Source organism: Callithrix jacchus, chromosome 22 (genome assembly GCF_049354715.1).
Source record: "Callithrix jacchus isolate 240 chromosome 22, calJac240_pri, whole genome shotgun sequence".
NCBI classification, from domain to species: domain Eukaryota; kingdom Metazoa; phylum Chordata; class Mammalia; order Primates; family Cebidae; genus Callithrix; species Callithrix jacchus.
In genome coordinates, this window is record NC_133523.1 from 43,279,870 (window position 1) to 43,298,426 (window position 18,557).

General features: G+C 53.5%; 1 protein-coding gene across 5 annotated transcripts; it reads left to right on the top strand.

Moving 5' to 3' along the window:
- Positions 1-1,636: 1,636 nt before the first annotated feature.
- On the top strand, positions 1,637-17,426 carry FCGRT (Fc gamma receptor and transporter). 5 transcript variants are annotated; one of them, XM_078359427.1, is made up of 7 exons: positions 1,637-1,726; positions 3,377-3,463; positions 4,112-4,381; positions 4,467-4,742; positions 15,438-15,707; positions 16,321-16,437; positions 17,104-17,426. In XM_078359427.1, the coding sequence occupies exons 2-7, from the start codon at positions 3,391-3,393 to the stop codon at positions 17,211-17,213; spliced, it is 1,116 nt and encodes a 371-aa protein (XP_078215553.1). In that variant the 5' UTR covers positions 1,637-1,726; positions 3,377-3,390; the 3' UTR covers positions 17,214-17,426. The 5 variants fall into 5 exon arrangements, with proteins under 5 accessions (XP_078215553.1, XP_035139933.1, XP_078215555.1 ...); XM_035284042.3 differs by having other exon boundaries at positions 4,130-4,381; XM_078359429.1 differs by lacking the exon at positions 1,637-1,726 and having other exon boundaries at positions 3,212-3,463.
- The last annotated feature ends 1,131 nt before the right edge of the window (positions 17,427-18,557 follow it).

An 18,557-nucleotide genomic window follows, 5' to 3' on the forward strand; every position in this document is an offset into this window, starting at 1 on the left:
ATACCCAAGAGAACTAAAAACAGACCAGGTGTGGTGGCTCACACGGTCATCCCAGCACTTTGGGAGGCCAAGGTGGGAGGCTGTCTTGAGCCCCTCAGTTTGAGACCAGCCTGGGCAACATAGCGGGGCACTATCTCTGCAAAAATGCAAAAATTAGCTGGGCCTGGTGGCGGGTGCCTGTAATTCCAGCTACTTGGGGAGGCTGAAGCAGGTGGAGCGCTTGACCTGAGAGGTTGAGGCTACAGTGAACCATGATTGTTCCACTGCAATCCAGCCAAACCCTATCTCAACTTAAAAAGAAAGAAAGAAAAGACTTCATGTTTGTTATATGATTCAATTTCTATGAAATGTGCAGAATCGGCGAATCTATTGAGACAGAAAGCAGAGGAATGGTGGCTGGGGGCTGGGAGCGGGGTGGTTAACGGGAGCAGACCTTCTGTTTGGGGGTGATAAAAAAGCTCTGCAACTCGATAGAGGTGACAGTTGCAAAGCATTGTAAATGTATTAAATGACAGTAAGGGTAAATTTTTTTTTTTTTTTGAGACAGAGTTTTGCTCTTGTTACCCAGACTAGAGTGCAATGGCACGATTTCGGCTCACCGCAACCTCCGCCTCCTGGGTTCAAGCAATTCTCCTGCCTCAGCCTCCTGAGTAGCTGGGACTACAGGCGCGCACCACCATGCCCAGCTCTTTTTTGTATTTTTAGTAGAGACGGGGTTTCACCTTGTTGACCAGGATGGTCTCGATCTCTTGACCTCGTGATCTACCCGCCTCAGCCTCCCAAAGTGCTGGGATTACAGGCGTGAGCCACCAAGCCCAGCCCAGTTTTTTTTTTTTTTTTTTTTTGAGACGGAGTTTTGCTCTGTCACCAGGCTGGAGTGTATGGTGACAGGGTGCATGGCACCATCCCGCTAACTGCAATCTCCGCCTCCCAGGTTCAAGCAATTCTCCTGCCTCAGCCTCGAAAGTAGCTGGGATTACAGGCACGCACCACCACACCCGGCTAATTTTTGTATTTTTAGTAGAGATGGGGTTTCACCATGTTGGCCAAGATGGTCTCCATCTCCTGACCTCGTGATCTGCCCACCTCGGCCTCCCAAAGTCCTGGGATTACAGGCGTGAGCTACTGCGCCCGGCCAGTAAGGATAAATATTTGGAATATTTTACCCCAGTGAAACAAGTGCATAGGGAGCTTTGTAGCAGGAGTGTGGGTGGGGCCGCAGCTATGGGGACTGTGTGGCCACTGAAGCCCCATCAGGATGTTAAAGAGCACCTGCAGGAACTTTTTAAGGGGATGCGGCGGGGCTTGAAGGAGACACTATGGAGGCTTCCAGAAGGTTCTGATGAACAGTGGGCGCTGGGGAGGGCCACGGAGATACAAAGGGGCAGGAGGAGGATCCAGAGACCTCCAAGTTGTGGACTCTGGGAGCGTCCAGTTCCTTTCCTAGCTCTGCCAAGAATTCCCTGGGAGGTGGGCACCCTCCAAGTAAAAAACAGGAACCATGGAGAAGGAGGAAAAAGAACCACAAACGTTTTGAGAAACAAACAGGCTGGGCCTGGGGCCTGGGGTGTGCCCTGCAACTGGGGGGTGGGGCTGGATTTTGTTGGACTCAGGGAGCAGCAGCCTCCCCTCCCACAGGATGTGAGAGAGGAACCGGGGTCTCCAGTCACGGGAGCCTGGAGCCAGCCAGGGCCGCAGGCAGGAAGAGAGCGAGGCTGAAGGGAACGTGAGCAGAACAGGGCCCAACTGAGGGAGGAGGGCTGGGGGGTCTGGACTCCTGGGTCTGAGGGAGGAGGGCTGGGGGTCCGGACTCCTGGGTCTGAGGGAGGAGGGGCTGGGGTCTGGACTCCCGGGTCTGAGGGAGTTGGGGCTGGAGGCCTGGATTCCTGGGTCTGAGGGAGGAGGGGCTGGGGGTCTGGACTCCCGGGTCTGAGGGAGGAGGGGTAGGAGCCTGGATTCCTAGATCTGAGGGAGGAGGGGCTGGTGGCCTGGACTCCCGGGTCTGACGGAGGTGGGACAGGGGCCTGGATTCCTAGATCTGAGGGAGGAGGGGCTGGGGGTCTGGACTCCCGGGTCTGACGGAGGAGGGGCAGGAGCCTGGATTCCTAGATCTGAGGGAGGAGGGGCTGGGGGCCTGGACTCCCGGGTCTGAGGGAGGAGGGACAGGGGCCTGGATTCCTAGATCTGAGGGAGGAGGGGCTGGGGGCCTGGATTCCTAGATCTGAGGGAGGAGGGGCTGGGGGCCTGGACTCCCGGGTCTGAGGTGAAGGAGGAGGGACAGGGGCCTGGATTCCTAGATCTGAGGGAGGAGGGGCTGGGGGCCTGGACTCCCGGGTCTGAGGGAGGAGGGACAGGGGCCTGGATTCCTAGATCTGAGGGAGGAGGGGCTGGGGGCCTGGACTCCCGGGTCTGAGGGAGGAGGGACAGGGGCCTGGATTCCTAGATCTGAGGGAGGAGGGGCTGGGGGCCTGGATTCCTAGATCTGAGGGAGGAGGGGCTGGGGGCCTGGACTCCCGGGTCTGAGGTGAAGGAGGAGGGACAGGGGCCTGGATTCCTAGATCTGAGGGAGGAGGGGCTGGGGGCCTGGACTCCCGGGTCTGAGGGAGGAGGGACAGGGGCCTGGATTCCTAGATCTGAGGGAGGAGGGGCTGGGGGCCTGGACTCCCGGGTCTGAGGTGAAGGAGGAGGGACAGGGGCCTGGATTCCTAGATCTGAGGGAGGAGGGGCTGGGGGCCTGGACTCCCGGGTCTGAGGGAGGAGGGGCTGGGGGCCTGGACTCCCGGGTCTGAGGGAGGAGGGACAGGGGCCTGGATTCCTAGATCTGAGGGAGGAGGGGCTGGGGGCCTGGACTCCCGGGTCTGAGGGAGGAGGGACAGGGGCCTGGATTCCTAGATCTGAGGGAGGAGGGGCTGGGGGCCTGGACTCCCGGGTCTGAGGGAGGAGGGGCTGGGGGCCTGGACTCCCGGGTCTGAGGGAGGAGGGACAGGGGCCTGGATTCCTAGATCTGAGGGAGGAGGGGCTGGGGGCCTGGACTCCCGGGTCTGAGGGAGGAGGGACAGGGGCCTGGATTCCTAGATCTGAGGGAGGAGGGGCAGGAGCCTGGACTCCTGGGTCTGAAGGAGGAGGGGCTGGGGCTTGAAGGCGGTGGAAGGGGCGGGGCCTGGACTCTCAGCCTATCAAGTTTCTGTAACTAATTAACCAGCGGCGCTCCAGTTTAGGGGTGAAAGTTCTTCGGGTGGGAGGCGGGCGTTGCTGGCCGTCGGGACGGAGCCCGCAGAGCCCCTAGTCGGCGTCCCGGTCCGGCCCTGCCCGCGGAGCCTCGGAGGAAGGGGCGGGCCGGGGGTCGGGAGGAGTCACGCGCCCCCTCCCGCCCCAGGTCGTCCTCTCAGCATGGGGCTCCCGCGGCCGCAGCCCTGGGTGCTGGGGCTCCTGCTGTTCCTCCTGCCTGGGAGCCTGGGCGCAGGTGAGGGCCGCTCCGGGCCGGGGCCGTGCAGCGGGCGGGCGGCGGGAGGCGGCCCCAGGCGGGACGGGGCGAGGCCAGCGGGACCCGAGTTCCCCGGGAGCGCCGAGCGCTGCCTCCTCCACTCCGTTCCCTTTCTCTCGGTCTCCTCCCCGGCCTAAGGCTGCGAACCGCCTGTCGCGTCTGTCTCTGGGTCTCCGTGCCCTTCTCTCTCTCTGGGTCTGTCCCTTCCCCCCGTCTGTGTCTCCCCCTCTCTCTCTGGGTCTCTGTCCCCCTCTCTCTGGGTCTCTGTTCCCCCCTTTCTGTGGTCTCTGTCTTCCCCCTCTCTCTGTGGGTCTCTGTCCCCTCCTCTCTCTGGGTCTCTGTCCCCCTCTCTCTCTGGGTCTCTGTCCCCCTCTCTCTGTGGTCTCTGTCCCCTCCTCTCTTTCTGGATCTCTGTTCCCCTCTCTCTGGGTCTCTGTCCCCCTCTCTCTCTGGGTCTCTATTCCCCTCTCTGGATCTCTGTTCCCCTCTCTCTGGGTCTCTGTCCTCCTCTCTCTGGGTTTCTGTTCCTCTCTCGGAATCTGTCCCCCTCCCTCCATAATAGATTCTTCTCCCTCCCTGGGTGTCTGTCCCACTGCAGTCTAGTTCCCACCCGTGTGCTCGCTTCAGCTCTGTCTTTGTCTGCAGAGAGCCACCTCTCCCTCCTGTACCACCTCACCGCAGTGTCCTCGCCTGCCCCGGGGACTCCTGCCTTCTGGGCGTCGGGCTGGCTGGGCCCGCAGCAGTACCTGAGCTACAGCAGTCTCCGGGGCCAGGCGGAGCCCTGTGGAGCTTGGGTCTGGGAAAACCAAGTGTCCTGGTATTGGGAGAAAGAAACCACAGATCTGAGGATGAAGGAGAAGCTCTTTCTGGAAGCTTTCAAAGCTTTGGATGGCAAAGGTGAGACTCGGACTCCTGGGTCTCAAGGGGCGAGAGGCTGGGGCCGTGCTTCTGGGCCCCGCTTACCTGCGTGTGGGGGCCCCAGGTCCCTACACCCTGCAGGGGCTGCTGGGCTGTGAACTGGGTCCTGACAACGCCTCGGTGCCCACCGCCAAGTTCGCTCTGAACGGCGAGGAGTTCATGAGTTTCGACCTCAAGCAGGGCACCTGGGGTGGGGACTGGCCTGAAGCCCTGGCCATCAGTCAGCGGTGGCAGCAGCAGGACAAGGCGGCCAGCAAGGAGCTCACTTTCCTGCTACACTCCTGCCCCTACCGGCTGCGGGAGCACCTGGAGAGGGGCCGCGGAAACCTGGAGTGGAAGGGTGAGCCCCCTGCAGCCCAAGCTGTTCGTCCTCTCCCCCGCCACGACCCCTGCCTCAGGGCTCCTGCCAGGACCCTCAGTTGGCCTCCCACTGAAGCCCATGGTCTGCCCCCGCTTCCTCAGGCGTCCTTCTGAACCCAGCACTCCCTGCCCCCCGCCCGCTCACAGCCTTCACATGGCTCCCCAGAGACCCCCCCAGGATAAACTCCTGGCTTCCTTGCCTTTGTGTGTGTGTGTGTGACAGAGTCTCACTCTGTCGCCCACACAGGAGTGCAGTAGCATGATCTTGGCTCACTGCAACCACTGCCTCCCGGTTCAAGGAATCCTGCCTCAGCCTCCCTGTAGTCCACAGGTGCTCACGACCACACCCAGCTAACTTTTGTATTATTATTTTTTTTTTGAAACAGAGTTTCGCTCTTGTTACCCAGGCTGGAGTGTAATGGCGCGATCTCGGCTCACCGCAACCTCCGCCTCCTGGGTTCAGGCAATTCTCCTGCCTCAGCCTCCTAAGTAGCTGGGATTACAGGCATGCGCCACCATGCCCAGCTAATTTTTTGTATTTTTTAGTAGAGATGGGGTTTCACCATGTTGACCAGGATGGTCTCGATCTCTTGACCTCGTGATCCACCTGCCTTGGCCTCCGAAAGTGCTGGGATTACAGGCTTGAGCCACCACGCCCGGCAACTTAATTTTTGTATTTTTAGTAGAGACGGGGTTTCACAATATTGGCCAGGCTGGTCTCGAACTCCTGACTTTGTGATCCACCTGCCTCAGCCTCCCAAAGTGCTGGGATTATAGGGGTGATCCATTGTGCCTGGCCTTTGCCTTTTTTCTTTTTTGAGACAGATTCTCACACTGTCTCTCCAGGCTGGAGTGTGGTGACACAGTCTCGTCTCTCTGCAGCCTAAACCTCCCAGGCTCAAGCGATCCTCCCACTTCAGCCTCCCGAGTAGCTGTGACACAGCCCAGCAGCAGCACACCAGCTCACTTTTTGTTTTTCTAGACGCGGTGTCTCACTGCGTTGCCCACGCTGGTGTGGAACCCCTAGGCTCAAGTGGCCCTCCTGCTTTGGCCTCCTGAGGAGCTGAGATTACAGGTGCACACCACCATACCTGCCTATTTATTTATTTAGAGATGGAGTTTCTCTCTTGTTACCCAGGCTGGAGTGCAATGGCGCAATCTCAGCTCACTGCAACCTCCGCCTCCTGGGTTCAAGCGATTCTCCTGCCACAGCTTCATGAGTAGCTGGCATTACAGGCACACGCCACCATGCCTGGCTAATTTTTTGTATTTTTAGTAGAGATGAGGTTTTACTACATTAGCTAGGCTGGTCTCAAGACTGCTGACTTCAAGTGATACACCCATCTCAGCCTCCCAAAGTGTTGGGATTATAGGCGTGAGCCACCGCGTCTGGCCATACGTGGCAAATGTTTAACACTTGTAGAGATGGCATCTCACTGTGCTGCCCAGGCTGGATTCAAACTCCTGGCCTCAAACAGTTCTCCCACTTTGGCCTCCCAGAGTGCTGCGATGACAGGTGCTCGGCCTTCCTGGCTTCATGTCCTCCTCAGACCCACCCAGCAGCACCGGTCTCTACGCAGCCGTCAGTCTACACAACAGCCACCCAACATAAGCAGTGTCCTCCCTCTGAGCATTTGCTCGGCGACTTCCCCCTGCTGATCCACCGTCCCCTCTCTGCATATGCACCGGCCCTCCTTATTCTTCAAGGTCGGAGCTGGACATTAGTTCCCCTGAGAAGCCCTCCCTCAGCTCTGTAGGGCAGAGTTCACTGTTTCCTCCCCGGAAGCCCCCACATCCCCATTCATTGAACAAATGTTGGCCAAGAGCATTCGCAGTGCCAGGCACTGCTCTGGCCTTGAGCAAAAGGGGAAGTGACACAGTTCACCGTCTGCGGCTCCCAGGCTGCTGGAAAAAGAAAGATGTCAGCTGGAGAGTTGCGCAGATACTCATTCCAAGGGCCAAAAAGGAGAAGGTGACATTCAAACAGGTAGATCTTCCTTTTTTTTGTTTTGAGATGGAGTTTCGCTCTCATTTTCCAGGCTGGAGTGCAGTGGTGCGATCTCAGCTCACTGCAACCTCCACCTCCTGGGTTCAAGCGATTCTCCTGCCTCTACCTCCTGTGTAGCTGGGATTACAGGTGCCAGGCTGGAGTGCAGTGGTGCGAGCTCGGCTCACTGTAACCTCCACCTCCCAGGTTCAGGCGATTCTCCTGCCTCAGCCTCCCAAGTAGCTGGGACTACAGGCACGAGCCACCACACCCAGCTAATTTGTGTATTTTTTAGTAGAGTTGGGGTTTCACTATGTTGGCCAGGATGACCTCGATCTCTTGACCTCGTGATCCACCTGCCTCAGCCTCCCAAAGTGCTCAAATTACCGGTGTGAGCCACTGCACCCAGACTGATTCTTTGTATTTTTAGTAAAGATGGGGGTTTCTCCATGTTGGTCAGGCTGGTCTCAAACTCCAACCTCAGGTGATCCACCTGCCTCTGCCTCCCAAAGTGCTGGGATTACAAGCAGGAGCCACCACGCCTGGCCCCTTCTTCCTTTTTTAAGTAGGGATTTTTTTTTTTTTTTGAGACAGAGTCTCACTCTGTCACCCAGGCTGGAATGCAGTGGCGTGATCTTGGCTCACTGCAACCTCCACCTCCCAGGGTCAAGCAGTTCTCTTACTTCAGCCTCCCAAGCAGCTGGGATTACAGGTACACACCACCATGCCTGGCTAATTCTTATATTTTTACTAGAGACGGGATATCACCATGCTGGCTAGGGTGGTCTCGAACTCCTGACTTTGTGATCTACCCACGTCGGCCTCCCAAAGTGCTGTGATTACAGACGAGAGCCACTGTGCCCAGTCTAGGCAGGGAAAATTTCAAACCACACTTAAGTAGAAACAACAAGAACCAGGCGCAGTGGCTCACACCTGTAATCCCAGCATTTTGGGAGGCTGAGGCGGGTGGATCACTTGAGGTCGGCCAACATGGCCAAACCCGTCTCTACTAAAAATAGAAAAATGCCACACACACACACACACACACACACACACACACACCAGCCGGGCGTGGTGGCTCATGCCTGTTAATTCCAGCACTTTGGGAGGCCGAGGCGGGTGGATCACGAGGTCAAGAGATGGAGACCATCCTGGTCAACATGGTGAAACCCTGCCTCTACTAAAAATACAAAAAATTAGCTGGGCATGGTGGCACATGCCTGTAATCCCAGCTACTCAGGAGGCTGAGGCAGGAGAATTGCCTGAACCCAGGAGGCGGAGGTTGTGGTGAGCCGAGATCGCGCCATTGCACTCCAGCCTGGGTAACAAGAGCAAAACTCTGTCTCAAAAAAAAAAAAAAAAAAAGAAAGCAAGGAAAAAACACTAAAAAAGCCTGGTGTGGTTGCATGTGCCTGTAGTCCCAGCCACTGGGGAGGCTATGGTGGGAGGATCGTTTGAGCTGAGGAGTTTGAGGCTGCAGTTCTGAACTATGATTGCAACACTGTACTCCAGCCCAGATGACAAACCCAGGCCCTGTCTCAAAATGAAAAAAAAATATGGTGGCTGGGTGTGGTGGCTCACGCCTATAAATCCCAAAACTTTGGGAGGCCGAGGCAGGTGGATCACATAAGGTCAGAGTTCAAAACCAGCCTGGCCAACATGGTGAAACCCCGTCTCTACTAAAAATATAAAAATTAGCCAGGCGTGGTGGTGCTCACCTATAATCCCAGCTACTCAGACAGAGGTTGCAGTGAGCCAAGATTGCACCATGGCACTCCAGCCTGGGTGACAAGAACAAAACTCTGTCTCAAAAAAAAAAAAAAAATCTATTTGTTTTGGTGTCCAATTTTTTTTTTTTCTTTTTTTTGAGATGGAGTCTCTCTGTGTCACCCAGCCTGGAGTGCAGAGGTGAGATCTTGGCTCACTGCAACCTCTACCTCCCAGGTTCAAGCAATCCTCCTGCCTCAGCCTCTCGAATAGCTGGGAGTACAGGTGTACACCACCATGCCCAGCTGATTTTTGTATTTTTAGTAGAGACAGAGTTTCACCATGTTGGTCAGGCTGGTCTCGAACTCCTGACCTCATGATCCACCCACCTCAGCCTCCCAAAGGCTGGGATTGAATACAGGTATGAGCCACCATGCCCGACTGGAGTCCAGTTTTTTATCAGAGAGGTAGTTTGCAAATATTTTTTTCACTCACTGGGTTTTCTTTTAGTTGTTTTAACTGTGCCTTTCACAAAGCAGAAGTTTTTAACTTTGATGAAATCCAGTTTATTCTTTTCTTTCTAGCATGTATTATGCTTTTGGTGTTTTATCTCAGAAGTAATTGCTAAACCCAACGTCAGCTAGATCTTCTCCTGTGTATTTTCAGAGTTTTAAAGTTTTGCGTTTTACAGTTAGGTTTGTGATTCATTTTGAGGTAGTTTGGGTTAATTGTGATCTTGAGTGTCTTTTGATTCATAGGTTTCCATTTTCTTTTTTTCCCTTGTAATTGTGCTTTGAAGTAAGTCAGCTGCACGTCCTATTTGAGTTTCCTGCAGACTGGACTTTGCTCTTTGCATTCTGTGATGTTGCTGGACATAGTCCTCCTTCTCTTCTGTAAAGGAGCAGCTCAGTCTAGAAGCTTGATCAGATTCTGGTTCAATTTTTTTTTTTTAAAGATGGGGTTTCAGCTTGTTGGTCAGGCTGGTCTTGAACTCCCAACCTCAGGTGATCTGTCCTCCTTGGCCTCCAAAGTGCTTGGATTACAGGCGTGAGCCACAACGCCCGGCTCTGGTTCAATTTTTATGCCAAGAAAACTTCCTGGGTTGTTGGTGGGTACGTCTGTCTGCACAGGCTGCAAACACGGCTCGCTTCTGTGCGTGATTCAGGTGCTGTTATGAAGTTCTCTGTCAGGTTTTCTCCTGATGGCTTTAGCAGGCAGCAGTGCCCATTGCCTTAATCTTTTTTTTTTTTTTTTTTTTTGAGAGGGAGTCTCGCTCTCACTCTCCCTCTGTCTCCAGGCTGGAGTGCAGTGGCACAATCTTGGCTCACTGCAGCCTCCGCCTCCCGGGTTTAAGCGATTCTCCTGCCTCAGCCTCCTGAGTAGCTGGGATTTCAGGTGCACACCAGCATGCCCAGCTAATTTTTGTTTTTTTAGTAGAGACAGGGTTGCACCAGCATGGCCAGGATGGATTTTTTTTTTTTTTGAGACGAAGTTTTGCTCTTGTTACCCAGGCTGGAGTGCAATGGCGTGATCTCGGCTCACCGCAACCTCCGCCTCCTGGGTTAAGGCAATTCTCCTGCCTCAGCCTCCTGAGTAGCTGGGATTACAGGCACGCGCCACCACGCCCAGCTCATTTTTGTAGTTTTAGTAGAGACAGGGTTTTACCATGTTGTCCAGGCTGGTCTTGAACTTCTGACCTCAGGTGATCTGCCCGCCTCAGCCCCCCAGAGTGCTGGGATTAGAGATGTGACCCGCTGCTGTACCCAGCCTGGTTTGGTCATTTGTTAAACAAAACCAGAGGCCAGACAGATTTCCTATGCTTAGATTTAGTCTATATTGGAAGTACCCTGGAGGTGAAAGGCATGTGGCTGTGAGCCCCACACAGGAAGATACAGATTTGCTGAAAAGAATAGTAAACAAAGCAGAACCCAGAACTGCTGATGGCCGTCAGCCCAGCCCCTCCATTCCATCTGACTGCAGCAGATTCTGCCAGCTTGCTAGAGAGGCAGCTCGAGGGCAGAAAAGCTGCTGGGCTTTCTTCAAGCAGCAAGTGTGTTTTCTGCTGAGCATCCAAAACCAAGATCCCAGCCAAGACCCACAGTTGCCCAGATCCACCCACCCTGAGCGGAACTTGGGCAGTAATGTCCAGCCCTGGGCAGTTGCTGAAATCTTTTGCCTTTTTTTTTCTTTTTTTTTTGAGTTAGGATCTTGTTCTGTCACCCAGACTAGAGTGGAGTGGAGTGTTCTGTCACCCAGACTAGAGTGGAGTGGAGTGGAGTGGAGTGGCATAGTCACAGCTCCGTGTAGCCTTGGACTCCCAGGCTCTAGCAATTCTCCCACCTCAGTCTCCCAAGTAGCTGGACTACAGGCACACGCCACCATGGCTAACATTTTCTGTTTTGGTTTTTTTTTTGAGACGAAGTTTCCCTCTTGTTACCCAGGCTGGAGTGCAATGACACGATCTCGGCTCACTGCAACCTCCGCCTCCTGGGTTCAGGCAATTCTCCTGCCTCAGCCTCCCAAGTAGCTGGGATTACAGGCACACGCCACTATGCCCAGCTAATTTTTTTTTTTTTTTTTTTTGTATTTTTAGTAGAGATGGGGTTTCACCATGTTGACCAGGATGGTCTCGATCTCTTGACCTCATGATCCACCCGCCTTGGCCTCCCAAAGTGCTGGATTACAAGCTTGAGCCACCGCGCCCAGCCACATTTTCTATTTTTTGCAGAGATGGGGTCTCACTTTGTTGCCCAGGCTGGTCTAGAAATCCTGGGCTTGGCCAGGTACGGTGGCTCACGCCTGTAATCCCAGCACTTTGGGAGGCTGAGGCGGGTGAATCACAAGGTCAGTGGTTCGAGACCAGCCTGGCCAATATGGTGAAACCCTGTGTCTAATAAAAACACAAAAATTAGCCAGGCATGGTGGTGGGCACCTGTAGTACCAGGTACTTGGGGGCTGAGGCAGGAGAATTGCTTGAACCCGGGAGGCATAGGTTGCAGTGAGCTGAGATCATGCCACTGCACTCAGCCTGGGTGACAGTGAGACTCCATCTAAAAAAAAAAAAAAAAAAGAAATCCCAGGCTTAAGGGATCCTTCTGCCTTGGCCTCCCTAAGTGCTGGGGTTGCTGGCATCAGCCACCACGCCTGGCTTTTTTTTTTTTTTTTTTTTGAGACAGGCCCTTGCACCGGTGCTCAGGCTGGTGTATAGTAGTGGGATTAGAGTTCACTGCAGCCTCAACCTCCCAAGCTTAAGCGATCCTCCCACCTCAGCCTCCCTGAATGAGTGAGGCCACAGGTGTGAACCAGCACACGCAGTTAATGTTTTAAGTTTTTCATAGAGATGGGGTTTCTCCATGACACCCAGGCTGGTCTTGAATTCCTGGCTTCCAGAGATCCTCCTGGCTCTGCCTCCCACAGTGCTGGGATTACAGACATAAACTACTGCACGCAACCTTTCTTCACTTTCTTAACAAAAGCTTTGGATGAACAAAAATTCATATTTTTGGTGAAGTTCAGTTTATCGATTTCCATTTATACATTTCATAAAGTTTATAAATTTTAACCTTTTTTTTTTTTTTTTTTTGAGATGGAGTCTCGCTCTGTCGCCCAGGCTGAAGTGCAGTGGCGCCATCCCAGCTCACTGCAACCTCCACCTCCTGAGTTCAAGTGATTCTCCTGCCTCAGCCTCCCGAGTAGCTGGGATTACAGGCACCACCACACCTGGCTAACTTTTGTATTTTTAGTAGAGACAGGGTTTCACCATGTTGGTCAGGCTGGTCTCCAACTCCTGATCTCGTGATCTGCCTGCCTCGGCCTCCCAAAGTGCTGGGATTACAGGTATGAGCCACTGCACCTGGCATAAATTTTAACTTATACAAAGCTCAATTTTATCTTTCATTCTGTAGCTTTTTTAATGTATTCTCTTTAAGGAGTCTTTCCTCCGAGTTGTGAAGGTATTCACCTATGTCTTCTAGAAGCTTGGTTGATAAATAGCTTTCACATTTTTGATATCATCAATTTCGAGTCAGTTGCATGTTAGGATGAGGGTGGGGATGGAGGTTCATACATTCAGCTAACCCAGCATCCTTTGTTGCTAGACCATCATCCCTGCTCCCTCCCTGAACCGCAGGGGAGAGTGTGTTTCATAGGTAAAGTGTGGATCTGCTTCTAACCCTCTCCATTCTGCTGATTTATTGGACAGACTTAGTGCTAGTACCTCACTCTCTTGATTTGTGTTAGCTTTATGGAAACTTCTGATATCTAGACTGGGCGCGGTGGCTCACGCCTGTAATCCCAGCACTTTGGGAGGCCGAGGCGGGCGGATCACGAGGTCAGGAGATCGAGACCATCCTGGCCAACATGGTGAAACCCCATCTCTGCTAAATACAAAAAATAAGCTGAGTATGGTGGTGTGTTCCTGCAGTCCCAGCTACTTGAGAGACTGAGGCAGGGGAATTACTTGAACCTGAGAGGCAGAGATGGCAGTGAGCTAAGATTGCGCCACTGCACTCCAGCCTGGGCAACAGAGCGACATTCTGTCTCAAAAAAAAAGAATAAAAATGTCCCGGGTGTGCTGGTGGTGGGCGCCTGTAGTCCCAGCTACTCTGGAGGCTGAGGCAGGAGAATCACTTGAACCGGGGAGGCAGAGGTTGCATTGAGCTGAGATTGTGCTGTTGCATTCCAACCTGGGGGACAGAGAGTCAGTCTAAAAAAAAAAAAGAAAATTTTGCTATTTAGTAGTTAACTTTTCCAGCTTTATCGCCTGTTTTTATAGGTTACTTGCATTTCTATGTACATTTTATTTTTTAGACACGGGGTCTCACTGTGTTGCCCAGGCTGTAGTGCAGTGGTTATACACAGGTGTGATCATAACTCACTGCAGCCTCAAACTCCTGGGCTCAGGCATTCCTCCTGCCCCAACCTCTAGAGTAGGTGGGACTGTAGGTGCATGCCACCACACTGGCTAATTTTTAAATTTTTAGTAGAGTCTAGGCTTTGCTGTGTTGCCCAGACTGGTGTCCAATTCCTAGGCTCAAGTGATCCGCCTATCTTATCCTCCCAAAGTGCTGGGATTTCAGGCATGAGATGCTATTATGTGCAAGGGTTCTGAATCTTTTTTTTTTTTTGAGACGGAGTTTCACTCTTGTTACCCAGGCTGGTGTGCAATGGCGCGATCTCGGCTCACCACAACCTCCGCCTCCTGGGTTCAGGCAATTCTCCTGCCTCAGCCTCCCGAGTAGCTGGGATTACAGGCACGTGCCACCATGCACAGCTAATTTTTTGTATTTTTAGTAGAGACGGGGTTTCACCATGTTGACCAGGATGGTCTCGATCTCTTGACCTCGTGATCCACCCGCCTCAGCCTCCCAAAGTGCTGGGATTACAGGCGTGAGCCACCGCTCCCGGCCTAATGTTTTTTTTTTTTTTTTTAAGATAGAGTCTCAGTCTGTCAACCAGGCTGGAGTGCAATGGTGCCATCTTGGCTCACTGCAACCTCCGCCTCCCAGGTTCGTGTGATTCTCTTGACTCAGCCTCCTGAGTTTCTGGGATTAAGGTCCCTGCCACAGCTGGCTAATTTTTTGTATTTTTAGTAGAGATAGGGTTTCACCATGTTGGTCAGGCTGGTCTCAAACTTCTGACCTCATGATCTGCCCTCCTCAGCCTCCCAAAGTGCTGTGATGACAGACATGAGCCCCCGAGCCTGGCCTGAATCTATTTATTTTTTATTTTTTTAATTAAAAAAAAAATTTTTTTAATTGAGATGGTGTTTCACCATGTTGGTCAAACTGGTCTCTAACTCCTGACCTCAGGTAATCCACCCGCCTCGGCCTCCCAAAGTGGGCCTGAATCTATTTTTATGAGAGACGTTGGCCTCCAGTTCTCTTTGTTGTAGTGCCCTTTGTCGTCAAGATTATGCTGACCTCATAAAATGTGTTGGGAGAAGTACTTGGCGAGGCTGAGGTGGGCGGATCATGAGCTCAGGAGTTCAAGACCAGCCTGGCCAACAAGGTGAAACCACATCTCTATTAAAAATACAAAAATTAGCCGGGCATGGTGGCACATACCTGTAATCCCAGCTACTCGGGAGGCTGAGGCAGGAGAATTGCTTGAACTGGGATCCTGGGAGGTGGAGGTTGCAGTGAGCTGAGATCGCACCACTGCTCTCCAGCCTGGGCTACAGAGAGACTGTCTCAAAAAAAAAAAAATGTGTTGAGAGTGTTTCTCCTATTTTACTCCCTGAAAGAGTTTGCATTGGCATGGAATCATTTCTTCATCAATTGTTTGGAAGAATTCATTAATTGATGTCTTCTGGACCTGGAATTTTAGTTTTCGAAAAGTTTGAAACTGTGGATTAAACATTTTAGTTATAGGACTACTGACATTTTTAATTTCTTCTTGTGTCAGTTTAGAAGGTTGTATTTCTCAGGAATGTGTTTATTCTAAATTTTCAAATGTGTTGGTGTGGAATTTTTCGTAATTATCCTCTTACTGTCATTTTTTTCCCCCGAGACGAGGTCTTGCTCTGTCACCCAGGCTGGAGTGCAGTGGCGCGATCTCGGCTCACTGCAACCTCTACCTCCCTGTTCAAGCGATTCTCCTGCCTCAGCCTCCCGAGTAGCTGGGACTACAGGCACGCGGCTAATTTTTCTATTTTAGTAGGGTCGGGGTCTCGCCATGTTGGCCAAGCTGGTGTGGAACTCTTGACCTCAGGTGATCCACTCACTGCAGCCTCCAAGAGTGCTGGGATTATAGGCGTGAGCCACCATGTCCAGCCCAGGGAGGTGACATGTTGAGGAGACACCTGCAGGGTGGATAGGTTGAGTCTCTTTCACCTGGGAAGCGCCTCCCCCTTTACCACCGTATTCTCCGGGGTTAGCGCAGTGCAAACATGGAGGCCTCTTTGAGTCCCTGTCTAGCCCTGGCTCTGGGGGTGGCGGGCTCGGGGCTGGGGGCTTAGACCTGTCTCCCTGGTTCCTGCAGAGCCGCCCTCCATGCGCCTGAAGGCCCGACCCGGCAGCCCTGGCTTTTCCGTGCTCACTTGCAGTGCCTTCTCCTTCTACCCCCCGGAGCTGCAACTTCGGTTCCAGCGGAATGGGCTGGCTGCTGGCACCGGCGAGGGCGACTTCGGCCCCAATGGTGACGGCTCCTTCCACGCCTGGTCGTCACTGACAGTCAAAAGTGGCGACGAGCACCACTACTGCTGCATCGTGCAGCACGCGGGCCTCGCGCAGCCCCTCAGGGTGGAGCTGGGTGAGGCTCTGCCCCACCGGTCCTTCCTGAGTCTTGACCTTTTTCCCTGCTGTTCCTGCCTCATTGAATCTGACCGGCTTGTGCCTCACGCCTGCCAGTGTCCCCAAAGCCTGATGGCTTGTCCACCCCAAGGCCGACTGCCTTCTGTCCTGCCGCTTCTGGCCTCACTGAGTCTGAAGAGCTGTTAACCACCATGGCCAGTCCCCCCTGAGTCTGACCATCTTCTGTCCTGCTGCTGCTGCTGCTGCGGGTCTTCGTGGAATCTGACCATCTGTTGTCTGCTATGCCCTTCCTCACCAAGACTGACCGCCTGCTGCCTTGCTACTGCCAATGCCCATGAGGCTGACCTCCCACTGCTCTGCCTGCCCCTCGCGTCTGCACCCGGACAGCCCCGCCCTGCTGCTGCCGCTCCACTGCCGGTGTTGCCGTGGCTGGTACTCGTGTCCAGCCTGGGGCACTCTGCCCAGATCGCCCGCCTGGCCTTTCTCCTGTGCATCAGACACTTGGCGCTGGGATTTCTGAGGCGGGGAGGAACTGGGAGCCCCCAGTTCCGTGTCCTGACTGGGTGGGGTGGAGGGGCTGCCCTTCGTCTCACCGTGTTCTCTGGCTGCAGAATCTCCAGCCAAGTCCTCTGTGCTTGTTGTGGGAATCGTCGTCGGCGTCTTGCTGCTGACAGCAGTGGCTGTGGGAGGAGCTCTGTTGTGGCGAAGGATGCAGAGTGGGTTGCCAGGTATGGGCAGCCTCGGTGAGAAAGACAGAGACCCCGAGAGAGGGACCCACAGACCTGGAAGGACAGAGACTCAGTGTGGAGGATAAACCCAAAGAGAGTGGGACAGAGACCCAAAGAGGGGGACAGAGGCCCAAAGAGAGCAGGACAGGGGCCGGGTGCAGTGGCTCATGCTTGTAATCCCAGTACCTTGGGAGGCTGAGGTGGGCAGATCACGAGGTCAGGAGATCGAGACCATCCTATCTAACCTGGTGAAATCCCATCTACTAAAAATACAAAAAATTAGCCAGGCGTGGTGGCGGATGCCTGTAGTCCCAGCTACTTAGGAGGCTAAGGCAGGAGAATCCCTGGAATCCAGGAGGCGGAGGTTGCAGTGAGCCAAGACTTCACCGCTGCACTCCAGCCTGGGTGACAGAGTGCAACTCCATCTCAAGAAGCAAAAAAGGGGGGACAGAGGCCCAAAGGGGGACAGAAACCCAGAGAGGGCAGCAAAGATGTAGAAAGCGGGGACAGAGAATTGGAAGAAGAGGAGACAAAGACCCAGAAGGAAGGGGACAGAGAACCAGAGAAAGGAGGACAGAGACTGAGGGAGAGTGTGTGACACAGATGGGGCAGGCCAGACCCAGAGCGCCTCAGAGATTCTGATGATCTCCCCCTCTCTCTCCTCAGCCCCTTGGATCTCCCTCCGTGGAGACGACGCCGGGGCCCTCCTGCCCACCCCGGGGGAGGCCCAGGATGCTGACTGGAAGGATGCAAATTCGGCCCCAGCCACTGCCTGAGCATCCACCTTCTGACTGCTAACAGCCAGTGCAGTCAGGCTCCTTTCATGCCGTGAGACGTCCTGGAACACTGGCATCTCTGAGTCCCCAGGAGGAGTCCTGGGCCCCGTTGTCTTCCCTCTGGAGCCCTGTCCTGTGGTCTGCCTCAGTTTCCCCTCCTAATACATATGGCTGTTTTCCACTTCGACAATATAACATGAGTTTAGGCCTGAATCAGCGTGTTCTCATCATTTTTCAGGCAGGGGAGGTAAGGGAATGAGCAGGGACTGAATGGCTGGGCCTCAGAGCTCTCCTGCTGGTAACATGCCACCACGAGGAACCTGCCGGATTTATACATCAGGTCATGTATTTTCTTTTTTTTTTGTTTTTGAGACAGAGTCTTGCTCTGTTGCCCAGGCTGGCATGCAGTGGTGTGATCTCCATTCATTGCAACCTCTGCCTCTTGGGTTCAAGCGATTCTCCTGCCTCAGCCTCCCGAGTAGCTGGGATTACAGGCATGCGTCACCACACCGGCTAATTTTTTGTATTTCGTAGAGACAAGATTTCACCATGTTAGGCTGGTTTTGAACTCCTAACCTCAAATGATATGCTCGCCTTGGCCTCTCAAAGTGCTGGGATTACAGGCATTGAGCTACTGCACCCGGCCCAAGGCCATGTATTTTTTATTTTATTTTATTTATTTTTGAGACAAAGTCTCCCTCTTGGCCCCCAGGCTGGAGTACAGTGGTGCAATCTTGGCTCACTGCAACCTTTGCCTTGTGGGTTCAAGCCATTCTCCTGCCTCAGCCTTTCGAGGAGCTGGGATTACAGGGGCCCGCCACCACGCCCGGCTTATTTTTGTATTTTTAGTAGAGATGGGGTTTCACCATGTTGGCCAGGCTGGTCTCGAACTGCTGACCTCGTGATCCACCCACCTCGGCCTCCCAAAGGCTGGGATTACAGGCGTGAGCCACTGCTCTCGTCCGGCCATGTATTCTCAATTCATAAATTTTACACATATTTACTGGATGACTGCCGTGCCAGGCATTTTGAGTAATTATCGGCTAGTATCTGACCACCTGAATCCTTGGAGCAGAAGAGGAGTGAGGAGCACACTGTTCCCTCTTGGAGGAAATGGGATGTTTCCCCTGGCCCCTTGATTCGACTCTTCCTTTTTTTTTCTTTTTCTTTTTCGTTTTCTTTTCTTTCTTTTTTTTTTTTTTTTTTTTTTTTTTGGTATGAAACCGTTGGAACGTACAGCTCTTTCTTAAATCATCCTGACAAAGGGAAAGAGGGAAAAATACATTTCCCGTGAAGGCTTTGGGGCTAGAGCAGCTGGAGGTGGACGGCAGAGTGCCGCGACGC

Coding starts and splice junctions, on each gene's coding strand:
- FCGRT (XM_078359427.1), top strand. CDS start 3,391: ATGGGGCTCCCGCGGCCGCAGCCCTGGGTGCTGGGGCTCCTGCTGTTC. Junction 4,382..4,466: donor CAAAGCTTTGGATGGCAAAG/GTGAGACTCGGA, acceptor TGGGGGCCCCAG/GTCCCTACACCCTGCAGGGG. Junction 15,708..16,320: donor GCCCCTCAGGGTGGAGCTGG/GTGAGGCTCTGC, acceptor CTCTGGCTGCAG/AATCTCCAGCCAAGTCCTCT.